General features: G+C 45.4%; 1 protein-coding gene across 3 annotated transcripts in view; it reads left to right on the top strand.

Moving 5' to 3' along the window:
* Pole (DNA polymerase epsilon, catalytic subunit) overlaps nucleotides 1-26,475 on the top strand; it is a 52,533-nt gene that overhangs the window by 16,081 nt on the left and 9,977 nt on the right. For all 3 annotated transcript variants that reach the window (XM_010604245.3, XM_010604244.3, XM_010604243.3), the window contains 19 exons: nucleotides 246-391; nucleotides 2,004-2,152; nucleotides 3,180-3,272; nucleotides 3,463-3,607; nucleotides 11,850-12,007; nucleotides 12,224-12,419; nucleotides 13,021-13,235; nucleotides 15,817-15,919; nucleotides 16,313-16,393; nucleotides 16,484-16,606; nucleotides 20,981-21,193; nucleotides 21,427-21,636; nucleotides 21,836-21,979; nucleotides 24,622-24,762; nucleotides 24,937-25,090; nucleotides 25,167-25,273; nucleotides 25,382-25,558; nucleotides 25,646-25,869; nucleotides 25,954-26,174. In XM_010604245.3, the coding sequence (XP_010602547.1) occupies nucleotides 246-391; nucleotides 2,004-2,152; nucleotides 3,180-3,272; nucleotides 3,463-3,607; nucleotides 11,850-12,007; nucleotides 12,224-12,419; nucleotides 13,021-13,235; nucleotides 15,817-15,919; nucleotides 16,313-16,393; nucleotides 16,484-16,606; nucleotides 20,981-21,193; nucleotides 21,427-21,636; nucleotides 21,836-21,979; nucleotides 24,622-24,762; nucleotides 24,937-25,090; nucleotides 25,167-25,273; nucleotides 25,382-25,558; nucleotides 25,646-25,869; nucleotides 25,954-26,174 (3,000 nt within the window). The remainder of the gene's footprint in view (nucleotides 1-245; nucleotides 392-2,003; nucleotides 2,153-3,179; nucleotides 3,273-3,462; nucleotides 3,608-11,849; nucleotides 12,008-12,223; nucleotides 12,420-13,020; nucleotides 13,236-15,816; nucleotides 15,920-16,312; nucleotides 16,394-16,483; nucleotides 16,607-20,980; nucleotides 21,194-21,426; nucleotides 21,637-21,835; nucleotides 21,980-24,621; nucleotides 24,763-24,936; nucleotides 25,091-25,166; nucleotides 25,274-25,381; nucleotides 25,559-25,645; nucleotides 25,870-25,953; nucleotides 26,175-26,475) is intronic.

Raw genomic sequence — 26,475 nt, 5'->3', positions numbered from 1 at the left:
CCCTTTGGATCCTTCCTCCTTTTTCCTTCAGCAGTTGCTCAGAAAGCACTCTCTGCAGTCTCATTGTCTTTGCCTGCTCATACCTGGGGCTGCCCTGTTTTGCTGTGATGCACTCCCAGCCTACCTGAGTTTTCTGTTCCTTGGTGTTAACTGAGAAAACTGGGCTTCTTTGCATCCCTGTGTCCCAACTTGTTCGTCTGTGTCAGGACGATCTCTCATGCTGGCCTTACCACTTAACTGCATAGATTACTGCCGCAAAGCTTATAAGAAGATCCACATCACCAAGGTGGAGGAGCGACTCACCACTATCTGCCAGCGGGAAAACTCCTTCTACGTGGACACAGTGCGGGCCTTCCGGGACAGGCGCTACGAGTTCAAAGGGCTGCACAAGGTGAGGCTGGAAAGGCCCTGAAAGATAGCCCTGGCAAGTCTGAAATGAGGGCCTGCGTTTGGCTGTCATCCATCCTCAGCCATCCACTGACTGGCGTGCGTTCTTTTGACTTTCCTTAGCTGACGCAGATGGTAAACATGGGTGGACAAGTTGAATGGCTCGAAAGGGTATAGGTGTCATCCACCCTGGCTGGAGGCTGGGAACTAACCTGAACATTGTTTCTGAGGTAACTACTGAGAGCAGTGGTCTGCAGACTGTAGTGGGCCAGCTGTCCTGGAACCCAGCAGCCTTAGTGTGTTGATAGCTGTGGGAAGTGAATGAGTGAGTGATTATGACAAACTGCATCCACATGCATGAATAACTGTCTGGCCTTCTGGTTTGCTGACCTCTGATTTAAAGGAGCTACTGATGCACTTCTTCTGGTAGGAATAAGGAAACTATGTGACAACTCTCAGTTATATCAGGAGCTGATAGTTTTATGTTGTCAAAGCAAATGATTTCTTCTGCAATATCTCGTGCTGCTCAGCCTAAAAAGCACCACCCCCCCTGGGGTCTCCTTGCATCCTGTGCTGCACTGATACCACTGTATCAATACCTCTGCTCTCACCAACTTTTCTTACAGTGGCAAAGTGTTCATTTTTTGTTTTGTTTTGGGGCAGGGTTTCACTTTGTAGTCCAGGCTGGCCCTGAACTCACTATGTATCCTGGGCTGGACTCGAACTAGTGGCAATTCTCCTGCCCCAGCATCCCAAATGCTGGGCTTACAGACCTATGCCACCATGCCTGGTTGTGCCAAGTTGTTCATAACATCAAATTTAATGTTTTAAATGTACAGTTCAGCAGAGCATGGTGACACAGGTCTGTAACCCCAGCACTTGGGAGGCTGAGGCAGGAGGATCACTGTGAATTCAAGGCCAGCCCGGGTAGCATAGAGAGTTCAAGGCCAGCCTGGACTACACAGACTCTGTCTCACAAAAAAGGGCAGTTCAGTGGTTTTAAGTATATTCACATCATTGTGCAGTGGCCACCACCATCCTCTCCAGAAGTCTTCATCTTCCCAGACTGAGACTCACCTCCCCCATCCCCTCCGTTCTTCTTGTGTCCGAACTCTGCTCCTCTGGTTACCTCAGACAGGAGGAATCTTGGTGACTGGCTTTCTGTTTTCACAGCTCTTCCATGCATGGTGCTTGTCAGTGTGGTTGCACTGTTACAAGGGTTTACCACGTTTGCCTAGCCCTTAGTGGACCTTTCTACTCTTAGCTACTGTGCATAATCTGTGAACTCAGTGTCCTGGCAGCAGAGGTGAACATCCTCACCCTGCAGGTGTGGGAGATGTCTGCAGGCCTGGGGTTCCACTGCTTCTGTTTTCAAATTGATCTGCGGAAAGAGAGATGAACAGACAGGCAGACACACATGCAGAGGAGCGGTAAGAAAAGTGGAAGGCGAGGAGGAGCAATAGAGTAAAGGAGATATGGCTAGATGGTTACAGAAGAATATATGGTCTTTGTTGTCACTTTCTTTCCAAGTTTTCTATCACATATTAGAAACAGGCTGTTGACTTGTAGACTGTGAGGAGGAGAGCCTGGTAGTGCTCAGACTGATGTGGTTCCAGGTGTGGAAGAAGAAGCTCTTGGCGGCTATGGAGGCAGGTGACGCAGCTGAGGTGAAGCGCTGCAGGAACATGGAGGTCCTGTATGACTCGCTGCAGCTGGCCCACAAGTGCATCCTCAACTCTTTCTACGGCTATGTCATGCGCAAGGGGTATGTGGCACCGGAAATGCAGTGGAATGAGCAGGGTGGGGCACAGGAATCCCAGTGCCTACAGGATCAGTGGGGGTAAGCAGGTGGGGTGCATGTAGCTTAGAACTTGATGGAGATGCAGATTTATGTCGCACTGGGAGCCCCAAGGACAGTGGGGGCCATAGGCTGGAGGGCCTGGGCCTCCAGAGAGAGACCTGCTGCTGGACATCCTGGTCTGTACGTTCTGAGCTGGAGGTACATTCTATTTCAGCATGTTGGCATCACTCAGTGTGGCATCATTTGGATATGGAAAGGGTCTGGGCGGTTGCTAAGCAAAGGCGGATGTATTTAAGGATGGTTGGAGGAGTGACCAGTACAGGGCCTAGAGCTTGCTGATGTGCAGGGTTTTGAAGCCAGTCGGAGGGTGTTCCCAGGAAGAGACTAGGAAGCAGGATGGAGAGGTAAGGCTGAGCTGTGCTGCTTGGACTGGTCTGGTTGGGGCCTTAGGGAAGGCAGGTCAGTGGTGAGGTGAGGCCTGCCCTCTATGGGTTGGAGCCTGGAGGATGTGAGTGCTATTTGCCACAGCTCTCCAGAGCAAAAGGAGGACTGGGCTCTGAGGTTAGTTTGAGGGTGAATTGTGTTTATCTTCGCTTTCTAGCAAGACAGAGCCATGTTGATATCTGCTGGACAGAGGGTAAAAAGGGCAAAGCTGAGAGCAGGGTGTGAGATGGTCTCCTGAGGCCAGAGGTGAGGGTGGGCCTTGGACTGAGATGTGAAGAGTAGAGTAGACTTGAGGTGTTTTGGGACAGCCTTAGGGTGCTGCTTAGGCTGCAGAGGGCAGCTGATGCCATGGTGGCTTTCTTGAGCCATGTGGCTCCCTGAAGTGGGGGATGCAGGGCAGAGTCAGAGCCCACCTTAGCTCTGTGCCCCTCCAAGCATTTTGGCCATTCCATTATCCCTCCTGAGTGTTCCTACTTCCATGATTTATTCCCTATGGAGGGAACAGTGCATCAGCCCACCCATCACAGGCCACAACTGTCCCTCCCAGGGCTCGCTGGTACTCCATGGAGATGGCTGGCATTGTCTGCTTCACTGGTGCCAACATCATCACCCAGGCACGGGAGCTGATTGAGCAGATCGGGTAAGTGTGCTGGGAATGCAGTCGTGGGGAGAAGGGGCTGGGAAGATGGAGCCAGTGTGGTGTTGTCCAGGGATTTCATACTTGGTTCTTTAGTATTTGTGCTGCCAAAGGGAGCACTCGTACTTCGTTCTTTAGAACATGAATGAGCCCATGGCCCTGTGTCTGAGGCCTGACTCCTCTTTCTCTGAAGGAGGCCCTTAGAACTGGACACAGATGGAATATGGTGTGTCCTGCCAAATAGCTTCCCAGAAAATTTTGTCATTAAGACAACCAACTTGAAGAAGCCCAAGGTGACTGTCTCCTACCCTGGAGCCATGCTGAACATCATGGTCAAGGTGAGTGTGGGGCAGGACCTCCCATCACCTACTTCACCAGCCTTGTCCCTTTAACAGGACAGGTTGTCTCCCAATAGCCTGAGGGTCATACTGCCATGGCCAGAAGTTCTTTCTCCTTCAGCACAGCACCCACTTTTTGCTTTTACTTTTTTTTTTTTTAATCCCATCCCCCCTGGCCCCTCCCCTCCCTATATACGAAAGCTTTGTTTCCATTTTTTCCTTCTATTTTCATGTCCCTTCCTTCCTTTCTTCCTCTCTCCTCCCTTGTTTACCTTCCCATCTGAACATTCTTCCCATTTCCCATCATCCATTATACATCGCAGTCCTTATTTCCACATTCATTTTCTCACACCAGAGAAACAATGTGTTTGTTTTATTTTTTTAATTATTTTTTTCTTTTTATTGAGGTTATTGGTACAATCTAGGTATACAATACAATTACATTCATCATTGGGATTCTGTAGCTTTACATAATAGGTCTTGATTCTCATTTTTCCCCTTGTCCCTGCCCTCCCTTCACCCCGCCTCCCCACTTACAAACATTTTATTTCCATTTTTTCAGTTTCTCATATTTTTTTCCTCTCCCTTATTACCTCTCCCCCACCCTTCCCACTTTCCTTACACCTTTAGCCCTTTACTTCCTATTTCACATTATTAATTGTCTCATTAGGATCCTGTGTACTATTATAGTTTTTCACACCAAAGAAACTATTCAGTATTTCAGTTAAAGAAATCTCTGTATGAACATTAAAAATAGGGAATCCTAAAATAAAACTAAAAAGGAAAGTAAAAGAGAAAAGGCAATGATGTAACATCAAAATAATCCTTAATTCTGGAGATGAAAATGGTCCCTGAACACATTTAAATTGCTTCTCGCTCATAGTTTTATCTTATTCCTTTTTCATTATTTAGAGAATACTTTATTAGTTTCTGTAATCAAACCCACGTAGATATGACCTTACATATTTAGTACGATGTGTTACCCCTGTACACAGGGGAAAAAAAATAAATTAATTAATTAATTAACATTTCTAGACCAATATGGTTGTCCATTTCTGTACAATGCCAAGTCAACACAGTAAATTGGGATGACGTTTTCCAAAGTTGGCAGCACCGTTGAAGTTTCCCAAAATTCAATTTTACAGCTTTTCCAGGTTCTGCAGTCATCTAAACAAAATTATAGAGATTTAGCACATTCCATTAAAACAAAGAAAAGAATAATATCCAGAAAACAGCAAAGTTTTGTTGCTGCTGTGGTACCTGGCACCATTTTTTCTGTTAGCCTCTTAATCATCATCTGGAAAGAGAACATTCTAGAGTAATATCATTAAATGTAGCTCTGATAAAGCACGGTCCCTACTATGTATCATAAAGCAGGTACTAGATATTTTACATTCATAGAGGTATGATACAGTACTGTCCTACATCAATAATACTAGATTCAGTTTTGGTTTGAATTTTACTTTGTCTGCAAATAAGATTGCTACTCCTGTTTTTTGTTTGGGCTCCTCTCACATGGAGAATTGTTTTCTGTCTTTTCACTTTCAGTCTATGGGCTTCTTTTTGCACTAGGTGTGTTTCTTGTATACAACATATTATTGGATTTTGCTTCTTATTCCATTTTGCCAGTCTATTTCTCTTGATTGGTGAGTTGAGGCCATTGACAATGCTGGTTATAACTGATATGTACTGACTTATTATTGACATGTTATTGGCCTTTTGTTGACTCTTTTTACTTTTTCACCTTCTCCTTTTAATTTCTTGCCTTGCCTATTTGATTTGCTCTGTTGGGCCTCATGGTGTTGCTGCCTTCATTGTCTTTTTCTAGGACCTCGTTTAGAATTCCTTGTAGTGCTGGTTTGGTATTCATGTAGTTTCTCAGATGTTCTTTGTCGTGGAAGTGTCTTATTTCCCCCTCCATTTTGAAAGAGAGTTTTGCTGGATACATCAGTCTAGGTTGGAGGTTGTTCTCTTTTAGTACTTGAAATATCTCATTCCAGGCTCTCCTTGCCCCAAGGGTTTGTGTTGAAAAGTCTGCTGTGATTCTGATGGGCTTTCCTTTGTATGTGATTTGTTTCTTTTCTCTTACTGCTTGTAGTATTTTGTTCTTCTGTTGGGTTTCTGGGATCTTGATTATTATATGTCTAGGTGTAGATTTTTTTTGATTGTAGCTAGTTGGGGTCCTATATGCCTCAGTTATCTGAATGTCAAATTCTTCCCCTCTGTTTGGGAAGTTTTCTGTCATTAATTCTGCAAACAGCTTTTTTAAGTCATTTGTATTTTCTCCTGCTACTTCATGTATTCCTATCAGTCTTATGTTATTCTTCTTTGCATCATCTAGGAGTTGTTGGATCGATTTCTCATGATCTCTTACTGTTTTTAAGAGACCTCTCTTTTCATGGTCACTGACTGCAATCTTATCTTCTATATCTGAGAGTGTATCTTCACATTCTTTTATTCTGTTGCGTACACTTTCAATAGAGAGAGTTTTTAATCTCCTGGATATCTGTTTGAATCTGTTTTATGGATTCCATTTCTTTCCTATGTTGGGCGTTTGTTTTTTCCATTTCTTTCTTATGCTGGGCCTTCATGGCTTCTATCATGGTCCTGAGCTCATCTATTTTTTTGTCAGTTTCTGCTCTAGAGTCTCGAATCACGACTTCCATTTTGCTCACTATCTCTATGGTTATCTGGGAAATTATTTCTGTTTTGAATTTTTCTAGAGCCTGATTGATCTGTTTTGTTACTTCCTGTGCTTTGAGTTCAGGGTGTCCTGGTGGTTCACTATCGGCCTTTTCATCCTCATTTGCCCTACTGTTTGCCATTGGTGAACTGGAAGTCTGTCCTTGTGTCTTGCTTAAGTGTTTTCTCATTTTAATTTTTGTTGTCGGACTGTCCTTGGTTTAATCTCTGGATTATCACCCAAATCTTCCTGATATAGTTGCACCCTAGCTTCTGTGTCTCTAAGGACCCACAGACATTCTCATCTTCATAACATCAGAGAAAACAGCTCATCAAATCAACGGCAGTGCTTTACCCCAACTGATACAATCAGCAACACATTAAGATCAAGCAGAACTTGGACACTGACCACCTGTGGTATTCACTTGTCTATCACCCTTAAATCATTTGAATTAAATTGAAATCAAGAAGCAGTCCAGAACATATCTGCAGTGAACAAACTTTTCAATATAGTATATTTACCATTTAATGGCTCAGACAGAGCGAGGATGCAAGACCCCTGATCTCAGTTAGCTGATTGCTGAACCCCCTGACGCTGACTGACCTCGGGCTGCAAGGCCCAGATTGAGTTCCCCATCCTTCTGAATGGTTGAACTCCACAACATTCTATTACAGGTTTCCCACGCCCTTTCTTTAAAGATGTTCAAAGTGGGGAACTCAGAAAAATACCCTTGATGACCACCTCTGCCTCTGCAGAGTGGGTCCAAAGACTTCCATAGTCAGGAGGTCTGAGAGTGCGGGCGGGCAGGGGGAGGTTTATGGGGGTTCAGTGGCACCCGCGCGGCTACCTTCCCGGTGCTTGAGCGATGGTGGCTGGGTCGGGAGCAGGCGTGGTTCTCCTTCCCGCGGTGGATTGGGGTGGCCTACCTCCCGGTGCTTGAGCTATGGCGGCTGGGTCGGGAGCAGGCGTGGTTCTCACAATGTGGTATTTAAAAGCATGTGTGTATGATTTATTTCATTTAAGAGTATGGTCTCAAGGTCCATCTATTTAGCTATAAATGTCTGAAGTTCATCTTTTTTATGGCAGAGTAGTACTTCCTTATATTAAAAAGCCCACATCCACTTGTTGATTGATGACATTTGAGCTGTTTCCAAGATGTAGCTGTCACCAAACTGTGCTGCTGTAAAGGTGTGTGCGTATATCACCGTGGTGTGATGCTTTATTTGTTTGTTTGATTGTTTGTTTGTTTTGTTTTGTTTGGTACCAGGGATCAAACTTGGGCAGTGGCAGCACTGAGCTAAATCCCAGCCCCAAGCTTTAAATTCTTTTGGGAAGATAAGAAGAGGTAGAGCTGAGTCAAGTGGAACCTCTAGTTCTAGTTTTTAGAGAAATCTCCACAGTGGTTGCACCAGTCTATACTCCTACCAGCAGTGGAGAAGGAAGGGTTCCTTTTTTGGGGGATATGGAGATAGAACTCAGGACCTTGAGCTTGTGAGGCAGGTGGCAGCACCACTGAGCTAAATCCCCGGCCCTGGTTGATTTCTTGATAGCAGCCATTCTTTCTGGAATGAGATAGAATCTCAGCATTGTTTTAATTTGCATCTCTTGAATGACCAGTGATGTTGAACATTTTTTCATATATATATGTGCTGTTGGGCTGGGGATTTAACTCAGTGTTGCTGCCACCTGCCTCTCAAGTACAAGGTCCTGAGTTTGATCCCTGGTACCAAAAAAGAAAAAAAAATATATACATATGTATATTTTTAAATATATATATGTATATATATTTAGATATTTGCCATTTTGAATTTTTTATCTAAGAAGTGTCTTTATTTCAGATGTCCATTTAGGGACATCTGATTTATTTATTTGTTTATTTTTTAGTTCTTTATATATTCTAGATAATCCTTTATCTGAATAGCTAGTAAAAAAAAATTTCCCACTCTGTGAGTTATCTCTTTACTCTGTTGGTGGATTCTCTTGCTGTACAAAAGCTTTTTTTTTTTTTTTTAATTGGTGCTGAGGATTGAACTCAGGATCTTGTGCTTGTAAGGCAAAAACTTTTTAATAAGATAAGGTCCATGGGCCGGGGTTTTAGCTCAGTGGTTTCACCGTCTGCCTTGCAAGCAAAGGAACTGAAGTTCGATCCTTGGTACCAAAAAAAAAAAACCCAGTAAGGTCCAAGTTGTTGATTCTTTGTAGTATTTCCCCTGAGGTCTGGGTTTTGTTCATTAAGTCTTTCCCTGCTCCTATATCCTCAAACGTTCTACCTATTCTCTCTTCCAGTAGATTTAGTGTTTCTGTTTTAATATTTAGATCTTTGATCCATTTCAATTTTTCAATGGTGAAAAATACAGGTCTAATTTCAGTCTTCAGCATGTGGAAGCCAGTTTTTCCAGCACCAGCAACAGGTTGTGTTTCTTCCAATGAAGGTATTTGGCTCCTTTGTCAAAGATGAGATGATGACAGAGTGTGTTTGGAGTTGTTTCTGCATCTTCTAGTCTGTTCCACTTATCCTCAGGTCTGTTCTTTTGACAGTACCATTCTGTTTTTATCATCATAGTTTTGTTGTATAATCTCAGGTTAGGGATCGTGATATCCCCTTCCTTGCCTTTGTTGCCCAGAATTGCCTTTGCTATTATTCTAGGTCTCTTCTAGTTCCAGATGAGTATTAGGATTGTTTTTTCTAATTCTGTGAGATATTCTGTTGAGATTTTGATTGGGCTTGCATTGAATCTTGTGTAACAATTTTGGAAGTATGGCCATTTTCACTGTATTGGTTCTTCCTGTCCAAGAACAAGGGATATCTTTCCATTTTCTGTCTTCTTCGTTCTCCTTTTTCACAGTACTGTAGTTTTCATTGTAGGGGTCTTTTACTTCCTTTGTTAGATTGATTCCTAAGTATATCATTTTTTTGGATGCTATTGTGAAAGGGATTGTTCCTCTGATTTCTCTCTCTGTGTCTGTTATTTGTATCCAGGAAAGCTATTGACTTTTGAGTGTTGACTTTTGTTCAACTTTGCTCAATTTGGTTATCAATTCTAAAGTCTTTTGGTGGAGTTAGAGGGATCTTCTATGTATAGTATCGTATCATCTGCAAATCATGATAATTTAACTTCTTACTTTCCTATCCTTATTCTTTTTATTTCCTTCTCTTGTCTAATTTCTCTGGCTAATGTTTCCAGAACAATATTGAACAAGAATGGTGACAGTGGACATCCTTATCTTGTTCCTGATTTTAGAGTGAAAACTTTCAGTTTTTGTCCGTTTTATATGATGTTGGTTTGTTGTAGATGGCTTTTATCAGATTGAGATAAAGACCATCTATAACAATTTTCTGTGGCTTTTTTTTTTTTTTTTTTTTTTTTTTTTTTTTGGTACAGGGATTGAACTCGGGTCTTTGCGCTTGCAAGGCAGGCCACCAAACTGCTGAGCTAAATCCCTGGCCCTGTGGTTTTTTTTTATCACGAGTGAGTGTTGGATCTTGTCAAGAGCTTTTTCTGCATCTGTTGAGAGGATCATATAGTTTTTATCCTTGGCTGTATTAATATACTGTATTGCATTTATTGATTTGTGTATGTTGAACCATCCCTGCATCCTGGGGTGAATCCAACTTGATCAGGTGTATAATCTTCTTGATGATTTGCTTCATTCTCTTTGCCAGTATCTTATTCAGGATTTTTGCATCTATGTTCATTAGGGAGATTGACCTGTAATTCTCCTTTTTGGTTGAATTCTTCTCTGGTTTTGGAATCAGGGTAATGCTTGGTTCCAGGAATGAATTTGGGAGTATTGTTTCCCTTTCACTTTCGTTAAAGGAGTTAGTGGCATTAGGTCTTCTCTAGATTTCTTATAGAATTCAGCAATGAATCCATTGCTTTTACTTTTTATTTTGAAATAATTTTAAACTTGTGGAAAACCACAATGGTACAGAGAACTGAATCCTTCTGCCTGTTTCCCCTAACATGAATGTGCACATAAACCACAGTATAATCTTCAGGATGAAGAAATGCATAACTGTGACTAACATGTCACTGCCCTCCTGCTGTGTCTCCTCCAGCCAAGACAGTACCTTGGTCTTTCCTGGTCAGGCATTTTGTTGACTGCCCTTAATCTGAGGTTGTTGACTACTTCTGTCACAGGCTGAGGTTATTTGGATTTACTTGGAGTTGATGCCTGCTGTTGTCCATTGTATCCTGTCAGGGCTGGTTATCCTGCTTGATCACTGGGTGAAGGTGCCGCCTATACCTGCCAGGCCTGTGTGAGGTTTCTGGTCCCCCTCACACACGCTGTTCTCTGCCCAGTGATTGCACCCATGAGTGGAGATCCAGCTTCTGTGCCAGAGGAGGGAGCATCAGAGTGCCTGGGCATATGTGGACCACAATGCTATGGAGAGATACATTGAGTTCTGCAGATACCAAGTTGCTCGTTATAATCAGCCCCTAACTTGACCCTGTGATAGTGGAGTCACCTGCAGCCACTGTTTCTCTAGTTTTGCTCATGGCAGTTTGCCATTTCCCCATCCATTCTACTCTTTTTCCTTTCTTTTTTGCAGTGCTGGGGCTTGAACTTAGGTCTTGCACAGGCCAGGAAAGTGCTCTACTACTAAATTACATCCCCAAGCCTTATTTTTTGAGGCAGAGTCTCACTAAGTTACCTAAGCTGGGGTCAATCCTGGGATCCTCCTGCCTCAGTCCCCCAAGTGATTGGAATTACAGGTGTACATCTGCATGCCCAGCCCTTCTACTTTTGTTAGCTGGAATGCTGTGTGGAAGTCATTGTCACTCTCTCCCATTATTCCCTTGTTTATTCATTGGCTCCTTTATTGGTATCTGCATAGATTGTGGGTGTTTATTATATCTGGTTTATAATCCAGCTCTATCCTCATATGTTTTGTTTTTCATTTTATTTATTTATTTTTATTTCTCATTTTTCAAGAAGCCCCTTGACTACTGGGGCTTCTTCATGTGTGCTTTGTGTTCTGGGCACACATCTTGTGTCTGGGTTTTTTTTTTTTACTTGTTGTTTGCTCCTGGAATTGAGTATTGAACCTAGGACTTTCACGCGGAGCTCCATCTCCACCCCTTTTTTATTTTTGAGAAATAGTCTTGCTAAGTTATGACCCTCCTGCCTCAGCTTCCCAGACTGCTAGAATGTATCACCATGCCTGTCTCTCTTTGTGTTTTGTGCTCTTGTTTGGGAGCACTTTCCTGCTTCCTGGTACCATGTGTTACTCCAGCATTGTATGTGTTTTCCTTGCTTGGGTCCTGAAGTTGGGTGGTTCTCCAGGGAGCTGCTCTCTCTGCCTAAAACCCTGGCTACTCCTGAAATGATTTTTGTGCATCACTTTTGCCTTTTCCAGAAGGTTGTACACTTGGACGTGTATAGCGTGTAGCCTGGGCTTGGCCAAATGCACTTGAGACAGTACACTGCTGCATGTATCAGTTTCCTTTCTGCTTCTGGGCTATGTCTGATGTTGGGGGGCCTCCAGAGGGCTGTTGGGTAGTTCCCAGTGTGGGCCTGTGTGAGTGAAGCTGCCTCTTCTCTCTTGCTTCTCAGGAAGGCTTCACCAATGACCAGTACCAGGAGCTGGCTGAGCCTTCCTCACTCACCTATGTCACCCGCTCAGAGAATAGCATCTTTTTTGAGGTTGATGGACCCTACCTTGCCATGATCCTTCCAGCCTCCAAGGAAGAAGGCAAGAAACTGAAGAAGAGGTAGGGATTGCACAACCTGTGCCTTACAGAGGATATCATTGATGTGAATCAGACCTAACTGCCAAGCAGGAGGAGGTGCCCAGAGCCAGGATAAACAGACCTGGTGGTTTTTCTTTCTTCATTTTACTGGTTAAATAGGAAATGGGAAGACAGATGCAAGACAAGTCAACCCATTCCTCAGGGATTTCTGTCACCATGGTGCTACTTTCTCCACAGGTATGCAGTGTTCAATGAAGATGGTTCCCTGGCTGAGCTGAAGGGCTTTGAAGTCAAACGCCGCGGGGAGCTACAGCTGATTAAAATCTTCCAGTCCTCTGTGTTCGAGGCCTTCCTCAAGGGCAGCACACTGGAAGAGGTGTATAGCTCTGTAGCCAAGGTGGCCGACTACTGGCTTGATGTGCTGTACAGCAAGGTAAGGCCACCACTGGTTGTGAGAGATGGAGCTTCCTGAAGGGAAAGCAGGAGACAGATGGAATCCTGAGGTTTCCCCTTAGTTTCTGTGTCCAGGTCCAGCAACTCTAAAAAAATATTTCTTAAAATAGCATGGTGAGAAAAGGAATCATCAGAAAAATTACCAGAGATCACATCAACTTTGATTTAAAAATTTTTGCAGGGCTGGAGATTTAGCTCAGTGGTTCTGGCAACTGCCTTGCAAGCGCAAGGACCTGAGTTTGATCCCCAGTACCAAGAAATAAAAAATTAAAAAATTTTTAAAAACAAAGTTTTTTGCAGACTATAAATGCATATGTATGTGGGAGCATTACTGGGATCTGAACCCAGATACTTGTACATAGTAGGCAAGTGGTGTTTAACAATTTGCGCACAGGGTAATGATCTCAAGGCTGAGGCTTGATGTGCCTTTTTTAAGCTAATTATATACTGTAATAGGAGAGGCTGCCCTCTGCTCCTCGGGCCAGAGACTTGTGTAACCCCAGAAGCAGAGTCCAGCGTGAGCTCAGACGCCAGCACCTCAGCATCTGAGTCTGGGTTTTAGTCATTGCTTCTCCCTCCAGGCAGCTAACATGCCGGATTCTGAGCTATTTGAGCTGATCTCTGAGAACCGCTCCATGTCTCGGAAGTTAGAAGACTACGGGGAGCAGAAGTCCACATCCATAAGCACAGCAAAGCGCCTGGCTGAGTTCCTGGGAGACCAGATGGTCAAGGATGCAGGACTGAGCTGCCGCTACATCATTTCCCGCAAGCCTGAGGGCTCTCCCGTCACAGAGAGGTAAGGGCCTGGAGAGCAGGATGCTGGCTCCCTACAGAAGGGAGAACTCCTTGGGAAGAACATGGAGTGGTTTTGTTGAAGAAGGCAGGCTGACCTCCAGCCCCCAGGTCCAGTTCTAGGAAGTCCTTGCTGGGTCCCTATGGGTTCTGGAGAGGGCATGGTAAGCCCAGAGAACCAGGGCTTGCAGGAATCAGCCTTTTACCATCGTGGGCATAGATGTACCCCCAGATGTGATCATCCTGTCACTAGGTCAAGGTCCAGTAGGAGCAGGGTCCAGGTCCCTCATCCCTAGTTGATGCTGCTGTTGCCCCCTGTGATAAGCGATACAGAGTACTCTGGCATCTGAGTAGTTCCTTTTGATGCCAGTGTCACCTCTTTCAGTCCCCTCTGCTCAAGAGGAGAAAGTGTCCTCCAGCTCTTACAATACATCAAGGGTAACAACAAAAGATTCCATCAGTTGACAGCTTCTGCTCCCACCAGGGAACAGTGGCCAGGTGTGTAGGGACTGGAATGAGATGGGATGCCATGACTTCCTGTGGGTGGTGTGCGGAATAAAGAAAGAAAGGGCTTGACCTTAGTGTAGTGCTCGTCAGATTTCCTACCCTGGGAAACCTGAGGACCAAGAGTAGAGGCAAGAGGTCCTAGGTCTCTTTCAGAGGAACTAGAAGCCAGTCTGGCCTCTTTGGTCTTTGACGCTTCCTAAGGTAACCTAAATCCTCTTATGGAGAGGTGAGCCTGTCTCCTCATCTGGAGTCTGAGTGGCCTGTAACTGAAGGAACCTGATGGAAGGAGTTTTAGACTTCAAGTCCTAGTTGACAAAGGCCTTTGGAACCAAAATGGCCTATGTGGAGGGAGCCTGCCAGCAGCACCTGCAGCTATGTGAATGACCACATAAATGAGGCCATGTGGGTGACACTCGAGAACACAGCCAGGGAAGGTAAATTGACTAATAACAATGGTGACACTCATCTACCTAAAGAAACTTGTAGGGAAGAGAAAGTAAATACCATGTGTTCCTGTCAAAAAAAAATTCCCATTGTTGGGCGTGGTGGCGCACACCTGTAATTCCAGCACTCAGGAGGCTGAGGCAGGAGAATCACTGCAAGTTAGAGGCTAGCCTGGACTACATAATGAATTCAAGGCCAGCCTGAACTATACAGCAAGACCCTGTCACAAAAAAAACAAAAACAAAACAAAACAACAATAACAACAATCATAGTCATAATAAAAGGAAAAGAAATTGGACTTAAAACTAAGTGAAATAGAGTTCCTACAAGTCAGTGAGAAAAACAACCCCAGGAGAAAAGTAGACACTGGATCAGAATGGCACTTCACAGTGAGGAGTTGATGGCTGACACACACAGAGATCAGAAAACTCCTGGCATCCTGGAGATGTGGCTTTACTGGCATTGGCAGAGTTGGAAATAGATGCTGAGAACAGTGTTTTGTTACTTTGGTTTTTTTGAGAGAGGGCTTCACAGAGTATTTCAGGCTGGCCTTGAACTCATGGTGATCCTCCTGTTTCAGCCTCCCTAGTGCTGGAATTATAGGCGTGCACCCCAATGCCCAAGAATAGTTTGTATTAAGCAAGTAGACTGGCTCTCAGCATGGCACTGGGAGAGTGGTCCTCACTGTCACTTGGAGTGGAGCCTGCCAGGGTGGAACCAGAGGGCACAGGGCACCTCTGAGCTGTGCTTTAGTGGCCTTATGCTCCTCGCATCACGTTTGGCACCAGACAGAATTGTGTAAATGTCCACTATGTAGAAATTAATAAATCAATGTGTTTGAGGATGAAAATACTGTGCATGAGTTGAACAGCCTTAACTACGCTTGCAGGCAGCAGCACTGGAGAGCTCGAGTTAGCATTGAGCCCTGACTGTCACCCACTGAAGCCAGAAAGCTGGAAACTACCTTTTCTTCATGGCCATGTGCAAAGGGAACAGCATAAATGGACTTAAGAACGCCATCACGGGGCTCACCCTTGCTAGTCTCCATTTCCTCACATGGAGCTGCTCCACGCACAGGGTTGCTGTGCTCCCTCTAGGCTTCTTTACAACATTTCACAGAAGTGTTTTTTGTCCAGTGAGAGAGAGGTATTCCTGAGAGTTACTGCCGCTTTGCTGGTGACATGATGACTGACTCCTTGTTTCTAGAATTGGCCCAACTCTGGTGTGCTTTACCCAGTGATGAGCTTTTGACATGTTCCCTTGCATGTGTTCGGGGACCTGAAGTTGGTGGGCAGTGCTGTTTGCTGTGGCCTCGCACCAGAAACACCCAAGTGGCCAGCACTAGGGATGTCTGTTAGTGTAATGGAGAATTACTTGGTGACTGAATGTTATAAACATTATATATTAGAGTTTGTATAAAAGAACAGTTTTTGAAATATAAGTTGCAGGGGCCAGGGATTTAGCTCATTGGCACCATGCCTACAAGCACAAGGTCCTGAGTTTGATCCTTAGTACCAAAAAAAAAAAAAGTCGCAAACTGGGTTACAAGTCCTCATTTCCATATATGTTTAGTAAGAATTACAGTGGGGTTCAGTGATTTCATTGTGAGTTTCCCTCCTCCTCCCTTCACCCAGGGCCATCCCGCTTGCCATTTTCCAAGCAGAGCCCACCGTAAGGAAGCATTTTCTCCGGAAATGGCTTAAGAGCTCATCCCTTCAGGACTTTGATATTCGAACAGTGAGTGCCAATGCTTTCTACTCTCGTAAGTTTAGAAACAGAGGTAGTTAGGCAGATTTACCTGACCTGGGTTATCTGTTTTGTCTGGAGTCTTTAACTCCCTCCACTCTGAGGTGTGATGGTGAGGAAGCAGTATGCTATGGCAAATACAGAAAACCTGCATGCCAGGGAGGCCCTTGGTCTGTTCTGGACAGGGCTACAGACAGCTGGGTCGCCTCCAATCTGTGGTCCCGGGACAGCAATTAATCCCTGCCAGGTTTCCTCCTCTCAAGTAGGCACCTTGCATTGTGCAGTTTCTAGAGGATATAATAAGACACAAAGCATTTAGAACAGAGCTGGATATGGAGTGTCTGTCACTGTGTGTCTGTCTCGCTGTGTGTTCTGCACATGGAGATTCTAGACTGGGACTACTACATAGAACGCCTGGGTAGTGCCATCCAGAAGATCATCACCATTCCTGCGGCTCTGCAGCAGGTGAGGCCAGAGCTGGTGGGTAAGCCCAGCATAGTTGGGACCAGCAAAGGTAGACAGAGGTCTCCCTTGATTGGGGTCATCTTCATGCAGGTGAAGAACCCAGTGCCACGTGTCAAACACCCAGACTGGCTGCACAAAAAGCTGCTGGAGAAGAGTGACATCTACAAGCAGAAGAAGATCAGCGAGCTTTTCATTCTAGAGGGCAAGAGACAGGTAACCAGTGAGGCCAGAAACACAGGGTGCCCGGGTCTTCAGACTGTTGTCATAATGTTGCAGGCCTGCCTCTAAAATGTTTTCCCCTAAAAATGTACACCTTAGTATTTAAACACCCTTCACTGGGCCAGGGATTTAGCTCAGTGGTTCCAGCGCCTGCCTGGCAAGCACAAGGTCCTGAGTTCGATCCCCAGTACCAAAAAAAAAAAAAAAAGTATGTATGTATGTATGTATGTGTATGTGTGTGTGTGTATGTATATAATAAATAAAATCACCCTTCACTTACTCTTGTGTAATAGGAAGCGGATTGCATATTCAGGTGTGGATAAAGAATTATGTGTGTGTGCCGCCGGGTATGGTGGCTCACACCTGTAATCCCAGCATGCAGGAGGCAGAGGCAGGAGGATTTCTGAAAGTTTGAGGCCAGCCTGAGCTACATAATGAGTTCAGGGCCAGCCTGAACTATAAAGTGAGACCCCTGTCTCAAAAAACAAAACAAAGAATTATCTCTGTGTGTATGTGTGTGTGTGTGTGTGTGTGTGTTACTGGGAATTGAACCCAGAACCTTGGCATTGAGCCACATCCTCAGCCGCGCCCTCCCTCCTTTTGTACGGGGATCGAGCTTGGGTCCTTGTGCTTGCAAGGCAGGCAGCGGCACCATGGAGCCAAGTGCCCAGCCCAGCCCTTTTTTGTTTTTTATTTTAGGACAGAGTTTTGCTAAGTTGCCCAGCCTGGGCTTGAACTTGGAATCCTCTTGCCTTAGCCCCCTAGAGTGCTGGGATCATGGGTGTGCACAACCACACTCATCTTGAAGAGCTATCTTACATGCTAATGTTGAGGTATACAGTTAGTGAATAACTGTACCTATGGCCTCAGTTTTCTCAATACAGATGAAAATTGTTACATTACAATGAAAAGTAGCTAAAATCAAAAGAGCAAAGAGATTTTCAAGTGCTGAAAAATACTTAAAGGGCCAGGGATTTAGCTCAGTGGCACTGCATCTGCCTTGCAAGCACAAGGGCCTGAGTTCGATCCCTAGTACCACAAAAAAAAACAAAGGAACAAAAGAAAAAATACTTAAAAAGTGAGCCATAAAGTAGAACAGTATAGAAATTCATCTGATAGGGCCAGGGATTTAGCTCAGTGGTGCTGCTGCTTGCCTCATAAGCGCAAGGTCCTAAGTTTGATCCCTGATACTGTTAAAAAAAAACAAAACTGGAACTCATTCACTGGGAATGCATAAGTCTAACAATGTAGCCTCAGATCTAATAAATGTAAAATTTTACCTAATTATGAGAAAGACTGACATTTAATCAGTTTAGGAGATTTTGACGTAACTCTTAACTAGTTAGATTTAGTGAACAAATAGAATCTCACACTCAAGAAAAATAGCTCATTTGGTAACCTTGGGAGAGCTTGTTAGCTTGGTAACAAAATTGACAACAGTATATGAAAGGAAGTTTTAGGCCATTTTCGTTTAATGAACAATAGATAGATGAATACTAACCCCTAAGTTTTATACAGTATAAGGAGAATAATGTTATGACCAAGTAAGAATTACGACAGGAGTAGTAAGCTTTTTTAACTTTAGTAATCTGCTGATTTAATTTTTCTTGGGAGAAGTATTAATTTAATTCTTCATTAAAGGAGAAGGCTCTTGGAGCATCTCATGAAAATGTTTGATGAGTATGTCCAGAATAAAACTTTGAATAATCAGAATTCGAACAGATAGGGTGTTTTCAGTCTGATAGGTCACTTCTCACAACCCTGCGACAGACCTCCACTTCTTGGCAGAACATGAAAGCATTGCAATAAAGGATCAGTTCCTGTTAGCTGATAGCACCTTCTCATCGATAGTATTTGGAGGTCCTCAGCACATGATTTAAACAAGAAGTAAGGGGCTTTGGGAGAGGATTTTGTTTTCCGTTTGTGTGGCATGGGAGATTGAACCCAGAAAGAAATGAGCTACATACACCTTTTTTTTTTTGGAATTTTTTTTGTGTTGGGTTTTGTTTGTTTGGTGGGACAGTCTCATTAAGTTGTCCAGGCCTCAAACTTGTGATTCTTCTGTTTTTGTGTTTTGTTTTTCGGTACCAGGTATTGAACTTGGGCCCTTGTGCTTGCAAGGCAGGCGGCGGAACCACTGAGCTAAATCCCCAGCAAACTTGTGAGCCTTCTATATCAGCCTCTTGAGTAGCTGGGATCAGAGGTGTGCACCACCACATCCAGCTACAAATTAAGTTTTAAAAATTGAAAAGGGTGGGCCAGGGATTTAGCTCAGTGGTGCCGCTGTATGCCTTGCAAACGCAAGGTCCTGAGTTCAATCCCTGATACAAAAAAGAAAGGGAAACATGAAACTCATTATTTCCAGATAATGTGATTTGTTAATGTGAAATGTAAGGAACCGGTCCTGCATGGTGCTGCATGCCTGTAATCTCAACTATTCAGAATGCTATGGAAGAAGGATCTCGCAAGTTGAGGCCAAACTGAACTACATAGTGAGACCCTATCTCAAAAAACAGAAGAAGCATAGAAGTCACCAAGATACAATTTCAAGAAGATAGTTGAGGGCTGGAAATGTAGCTCAGTGATGCCATGCCTGCCTGGCAAGTACAAGGTCCTGAGTTCAATCCTTGGTACTGGGGGGCTGGGGAAGACAGTTGAAATGTACAGAGCACATGTGGTCCATGAAAATATACAGGTGATCTATTGCTGTGCACCAAATGATTCCAAAATGTAGCAACTTCACACATTTGTGGCAGACCACACTTTCTGCAGCTAAGGCCTCCAGACATAGCCATGGCTGGGTCCTTGGTTAGGGCCTCAAAGGCTCCCATCAAGGTGTTGGCTGGGATGATATCCTCTCCTGAAGGCTTAGCTGGGAAGGGCTGCTTTGCTGTTCTTCTGGTGGTAGAGGCTCTTTTTGGTTCCTGTGCTGAGGTGCTGTCCATGGGATGGATTATAGAATGGCAACTAGCACTCTCAAAGCAAGCACTGTTGAGCAGGGAAATGAATCTTTTGCAAAAAGAAAGGAGACCAAGAGATGGAGGTGGAGGATGAAAAAAAGAATTGAGATGTGGTGTGTACATGAATCAGCTCTCCCACAAGGAGTATAATTATTGCATACTGCAAACATGTACTAATAAAAATTGGGGGGAAAAGGCAGGTCAGGAGTGAACAGGAGAAGTAACTGGGCACTCATTATGCAAGGTGCTGGACCTCACTACTAGTTACCCATACGCAGCATGCAGTGTTAGGTTGCCAGTCACACCAGAGAATAAGAGGGTGACATCAGGTGTTAGAACTCGGGGAAGAGGGAGGCGAAGGTAGCACTTACGGAGGTGGGCACCTAGCCGTGGTCCACAGCTTTGGATAGTGGGAACTAGCTGTTCTCCATCTAGAAAGTGATGGAGAATGGTTGGTGTTTATACAAAGGAATGTTCTACAGCAGTTAGATGAATGGCTGTGTGCACAAATCAGGCATCTGACTCCAAGATACAGCCAAGAGATCCCTGGGATGCAGCATGATGCATATCACGTCAGTGCTGCTATTCCTTGGTACTCAGCTGCTTTATAGCTTGATGAATTTGGTACTTGATGGATTTTGACAGAGAACTTTTGTCCCAGTGCTCATCATGTGTTTAGTACTAGATACATAAACTGGAACTTGTCAGTGTTGGTTGCCTCGAGACTCACTACCCTGTCCAGACAGAACCATTTAGTACTTGACATTTTGGGTATTTGTTGCACCTTCTGGAACCAATTAATGACAAATACCAAGGTCCCACTGTATTTATATAAAGTTAAATCAGCTGTGGTGGGTGTTGTTTGTGGTCATATAGTGAAAGTACAAAATGGTGCAAAATGAAAGCATGATAGAGGAGGGAGGGTTCAGCTATTATTTGCAATACAGTGGTAACTTGGTCACGAATGCTTTTGTTTGTGAACCATTTGATTTGCAAACAGAAGCATTTGGCAAAATTTTGTTTTTTGTGAACTCTGCATTTGGTAATCAACATGACCGCGGCCATCTTCCCCACATGAACATGAATGTGCCCATCTTTTTTAGAATCATTTTATGAATTAAGTTCTTGAAGCAAGTTATTTGTGGTATTGATACCATTTTCTAAAGTTTCCTGTTCATCTATTAAAAGTTTAGTTCCGGGGCCGGGGATTTAGCTCAGCGGTTCGGTGGCCTGCCTTGCAGGCACAAGGACCCGAGTTCATTCCCCGGTACCAAAAAAAAAAAAAAAAAAAAAGTTTAGTTCCTCTGTAAATCAATATCCTATTTCAGGTGATTTGCTAGTGTTAGATTTCTAAAGTAGGTTATGTGAATGGGATTCTGAGTTTTAAGGCTTGGTTGGATCTTTCTAGATTTCAATGGCCCAGGCCCCGGAAGGCAGCCTAAAGCCTGGTGCTCCTGACATAGAGGACTTTGGTATCACAAAGCCACCCCACCGCATGGTCCCTGTTGCCACTAAGAGGAAGCGAGTCCTCTGGGAGAGCCAGGAGGAATCTCAGGACCTCATGCTGACTGTGCCTTGGCAGGAAATCCTGGGGCAGCCTCCCACCCTTGGAACCACCCAGGTGAGAGACTGCGGTGGAAGAAGTTGCAGTGGCAGAGCTTGTGGTGTTTGCTGTCTTGAGAGCTCTGTGTACAGCACAGGGCTCTAAGGCAAGGCCTCGTCCTGGGGAGAGGTTGTGAAGATGCCTGGTTGTCATAGAGTGCTCCAGAGGCTGCTGAGGCTTAGAAAGTGAGCTGTCACAAAGGGACACTGCTGCCTCACCACAAGCCCTCTGGTTGCTCCCATCTGTCCCAGGAAGAGTGGCTGGTCTGGCTTCGGTTTCATAAGAAGAAATGGCAGCTGCAGGCTCGACAGCGCCTGGCCCGCAGGAAGAGGCAATGCCTGGAGTCAGTAAAGGGTACACCAAGGCATGGGGGCCTCAGAGATGGACCTGCCATAGGGCTGGGCAGCTTCCTGCAGAGAACGGCCCGCAGTATTCTGGACCTTCCGTGGCAGATTGTGCAGGTATGCATCTTGGTCTCAGGATGTGGACGCCCCCTGAGGGCAGTAGCAGCCTGAGGTCTAGGATGGAGAGGGTTTTAGCTCTTTGCCCATCGCAGGGCCCGTGGCACCTATGCTTTGGCAGGGCTGGCAGCTGCTGGGAGGTGACCTACTCACTTGCTGGGAGGTGTCCTATGACCTGCTATGTTCTGCCTTCCTTCAGATCAATCAGACCAGCCAGACTGGCCTGTTCCGGCTATGGGCTGTCATCGGTAATGACTTGCACTGTATCAAGCTGAGCATCCCCCGAGTGTTCTATGTGAACCAGCGGGTGACCAGAGCAGAGGAGGGGGTTACCTGTCGCAAGGTAGGAAGAATGCAAGCATTGCTGGTCCCTGCAGTCACCTCTGAGGTGCTGCCACAGGATAAGAGCCTGGGGTGTAGTCCAGTGGAAGCGCACGCACCTAGCATGCATGAGGCCTTGATTTTCATCCCCAATACCACAAAAAAGGGGGAAAACCATTTACCAGAATCAAAGGCTTTGTGTACACCAGTACCAGGTGAGCTATCTGGCCTCCTCTGGATGTTGTGAGAACTATTTGAAATAATATTTGAGTGCCAAGCACAGAGGTACGCCAGAGTGATGCTCAGGTGAGCTGCTGCTGTGTCATTGTCATGATGAGCTGAGTGACTGTCCCCATCTTCACTGTCCAGCTCTGTCCTGAAGAGTAGGTATGTCTCTGTGAAGCGGGGGAAAATCTAGATATTTGTTAGAGGCTGTAAACTCTGTTTCCGTAGGTGCTATTGTTAAGTGCTTTATTAAAATACCAATCTGTATGCCATACAATCCATCCATGTAAAGGGCTCAATTCAATGGCTTTTAGTGAATTCACAGAGTGTGCATCTAAAGCCATGGTCAATTTTAAGACATTGTCATCACCCCCAAAAAAAGCCTCGTCTCCACTCCTCCCTTCAGCCCCAGGAACACTGGCCCACTGTGTCTGCGGATTGGCCTCCAGGTGAACAGGCAGCAGGCATGGCTTTCTTGTTGAGATTCTTCTTAACTGAATGTCTGTGAGAAGTGTCAACTTGTAGCTCATCCTCGTAAGCTCTTAGGAGGTGTCTCAGTCAGAGCTCCCCTGTTAATCCAACCTGTTAACTCTGCCTGAAGCTGGTTTATGAGATGGTCTTATGTGCATTTCTTGGTTGGATGCTGTTAAACACATACCAAGTGACACCTGTGTGAGCAGTTGTGGCCTGCCTAAGTTACAACGTGTTTTCCAGCCCTGTGTGTAGCAGTGTTCCACGTGTGCATGTGGCCTAGTTGCTGCTGCTGCTCGTGTTCAAAGACAGGTGGGCCTTTTCCAGGTAAAGCCACAATAGGTAGCTGTGGCACATGCTCTTTGTACTTGTGGAGGTGCCTCAGGTATACTTGACTTCTAGAAAGTATTTCTTAAACTCATATTCAGCCTTTTAAGTCTGGCTTCTTCGAATGAAGATCATCCATTGGGGTTCACTCAGAGGGGAGACCAAGGAATTTCTTACTCCTGGATCTTCTGCAGACTCTGTCTCCCCAGACCACCTCTTCAGAGCCCCACAGCTCCTCTGCATTTAGTGGGAGGGAATGCATAGAGTGGAGTATGATTACTCACTGTAAAAATAGGATTCTCTCGTTTTTAAAATTGGATATTTTCTATTAACTTAAGGTTTACTGGCAATTCTCTGGTTTATTTTAATTAATTTTTTTGGTATTGCTTGTTTTCCCCAGTACCAGGGATTGAACTCAGGACCTTGCACTTACAAGGCAGGGGCTACACCATTGAGCTAAATCCCTGACCCTGTTGTGTGTTGTTTGTTTTTTTTTTTTTTTTCGACACAGGATCTTGCTCTGCAGTCCAGGCTGGCCTTCAACCCCTCATGTATCTGAGGTTGGCCTTGAACTTGGAATCCTTTTGCCTTGGCCTTCATAGTGCTGGGATTATAGGCATGCATTATTATGCCCAGCTAATTTTCTGTTATCTTTGTTCTATTTAACTTATCAGGGAAACTTTACTTCAGATGCTTGCTTTTTTCAGTAGTAAGATTTCCATTAGCTCTTTTTTATTATTTCCATTTGTCTGCTGAGAACCTGTCTTCCTGTTCATTTCAGGTATGGATGTTTGCTGGGTGGAACACAGGTACAGGTGCTGTAAAGTCTTTGCTAATGGCCATATCTGGATCATCCCAGGGTTGGCACCTGACAGCTCTCTTCCTCTTTGAGAAATATTCATATTTCTCGGGTTGTTGTTAATGGCAAGAAATATTGTGTCCTGGATGTTTCTCGTTTGATATTGTGAGACTTAGGGCACTTTTTAAACAATCATTTAGCTAACATTGACGCAGCCCACCCAGGTTAACTTCAGACCTCCCACCCCCTTTCTTGCCTTTCTGTAAAGCTTCCAGTTTTAGTTCTTTGGGTCTGCCTGAGTGTGTTCAGCCATGGACATGTGGCCCATGTACAAAATTGGGGCACCCTATTGTCCAGCTCTCTTGCTCTCCAGGACCCTACATACACACACACTCATACTCTCTGGTTGCCCTGGCAGCTCCTTTCTAGTGCTCTGGCCAAGAAAATATGGCTCCTTTTGGATTTTCTACCTCTGCCCTCTAGCTAAACTCAGGGGAGATAGGAGGAAATAAATTGGGAATCTCTCTCCCAGATTGTTGTGGGCACCCTAGTCAAAGAGCACTCGTCTACTTTTTTTTTTTTTTTAATTTATTTTTTAAAAATTTTTTTGGTACTGGGGATTGAACTCAGGACCTTGTGCTTGCAAGGCAGGTGCTAGAACCACTGAGCTAAATCCCTGGCTACTTGTCCACTTTTAGAGGCTGCAGATGCCTCTTAAGATTATGTGGATCTTTTAGTTGTAATCATCAGGAAAGGGGGCTTATTGTTGTGAGCACTGGAAGTCAGGAGTCTAAATGGCGCATCACATGGCCATGACGAGGTCCCTTCCCCAATGTTCCCAGGTGAATCGGGTCCTTCCCCGCTCCAACCTGGTCTACAATCTCTATGAGTATTCAGTGCCGGAGGACATGTACCAAGAACATATCAATGAGATCAACACTGAGCTGTCAGCGCCAGACATTGAGGGTGTATATGAGACACAGGTAACCCTCCAGCCACACAGCTGAACCATCAGGGAAAGAGACCCCTAGGGGTGTGCAGCGCTCTGCCCCACGGGTAGGTGGGTTTCAGCCAAGTGTCTGCAGAGGTGGCCAGACCAGGGTGGTATCAGGGTGAGTGAGAAGTCAGTCCTGCTGCCTGTCTGCCCACTTTTCTAGGTTCCTTTGTTGTTCCGGGCCCTCGTGCAGCTGGGCTGTGTGTGTGTGGTCAACAAGCAGCTGGTGCGGCACCTTTCAGGCTGGGAAACTGACACCTTTGCCCTTGAGCACCTGGAGATGCGCTCCTTGGCCCAGTTTAGCTACCTAGAACCAGGTATAGCAAATACCAGCCGGCCCCTTGTTCAGTCTGCTCCTACATATCTTGCTGACAGGCCTGCTTCCTTCTGTAGGGAGCATCCGCCACATCTACCTGTACCACCACTCACAGGGCCACAAGGCACTCTTTGGTATCTTCATCCCTTCACAGTGCAGAGCATCCATATTTGTAATGGACACTGTAAGTCCCTGGGCAGGATTGGGCAGCATCAGGTAGGACATGGGGAGGAAGATGCTCCTACTGCCTCAGAATCCTGAACAAAGGGGCTAACCTGCTGGCCTTGTCCAGGTGCGCAGCAATCAGATGCCCAACCTGGGCTCCCTGTACTCTGTGGAACACAGCCTCCTGCTGAAGAATGTGGGTCCTGAGCTCCTGCCGCCCCCCAAACATACCTTTGAGGTTCGCGCAGAAACTGACCTGAAGACCATCTGCAGGGCCATCCAGCGCTTCCTGCTCGCCTATAAGGTAAAGGAGCATGGTGTCCTGTTATGGGAGCCTCTGCCCCAAGGCTTGCTTGGTCCACCAGTGTTTCCTTCCTTCTGCTCACCCCAGGAGGAGCGCCGGGGCCCCACCCTCATCGCTGTCCAGTCCAGCTGGGAGCTGCGCAGACTAGCCAGTGAGGTTCCTGTCCTTGAGGAATTTCCACTGGTGCTTATGCGTGTGGCTGACAAGATCAGCTATGGTGTCCTGGACTGGCAGCGCCATGGAGCTCGCCGCATGATCCGGCACTACCTCAACCTAGACACCTGCCTGTCGCAGGCCTTTGAGATGAGCAGGTGAGAGCCCTGGCTAGCTCCTGGGTGTTTGGCTTGGCCATCCCTGTTGTTGTAGCGGGTGAGCCTGACCTATGCCTCACACAGGTACTTCCACATTCCCATTGGGAACCTGCCCGAAGACATCTCCACCTTTGGCTCTGACCTCTTCTTTGCCCGCCACCTCCAGCGGCACAACCACTTGCTCTGGCTGTCCCCTATGGCCCGGCCTGACCTGGGGGGGAAGGAGGCTGATGATAACCGCCTGGTCATGGAGTTTGATGACCAAGCCACGGTGGAGATCAATAGTCCCGGCTGTTACTCCACAGGTGAGTGGACACGGACCCAGGCCGGGGTCTCCGCCATCTATCTGTTGACATCTTCTGGCAGCCATGCTCAGTGCTCAGCCATGAGGGTCAAGAGCTGAGGCCCTGTACTGGGAGGCTGAGACAGAAACGTCACAATTTCAAGTCCAGCCTGATCAACTCAGTGACTTAGCAAAACCCTGTCTCAAAATAAAAAATAAAGAGGCCTGGGATGTGGCTCAATGAGAAGACCCTGGGTTCAGTCCCCAGTACCTTAAAAAAAAAAAAAGTTGAGGCCATACAGGAGAGTGTCCTGGGTAAAGGA

The sequence above is a fragment of the Fukomys damarensis genome, unplaced genomic scaffold (assembly GCF_012274545.1).
Source record: "Fukomys damarensis isolate Sample0158 unplaced genomic scaffold, DMR_v1.0_HiC HiC_scaffold_12, whole genome shotgun sequence".
NCBI lineage: Eukaryota > Metazoa > Chordata > Mammalia > Rodentia > Bathyergidae > Fukomys > Fukomys damarensis.
Note: the sequence above shows the minus strand (reverse complement) of the source record. Positions and strands in the feature narration are given on the sequence as shown.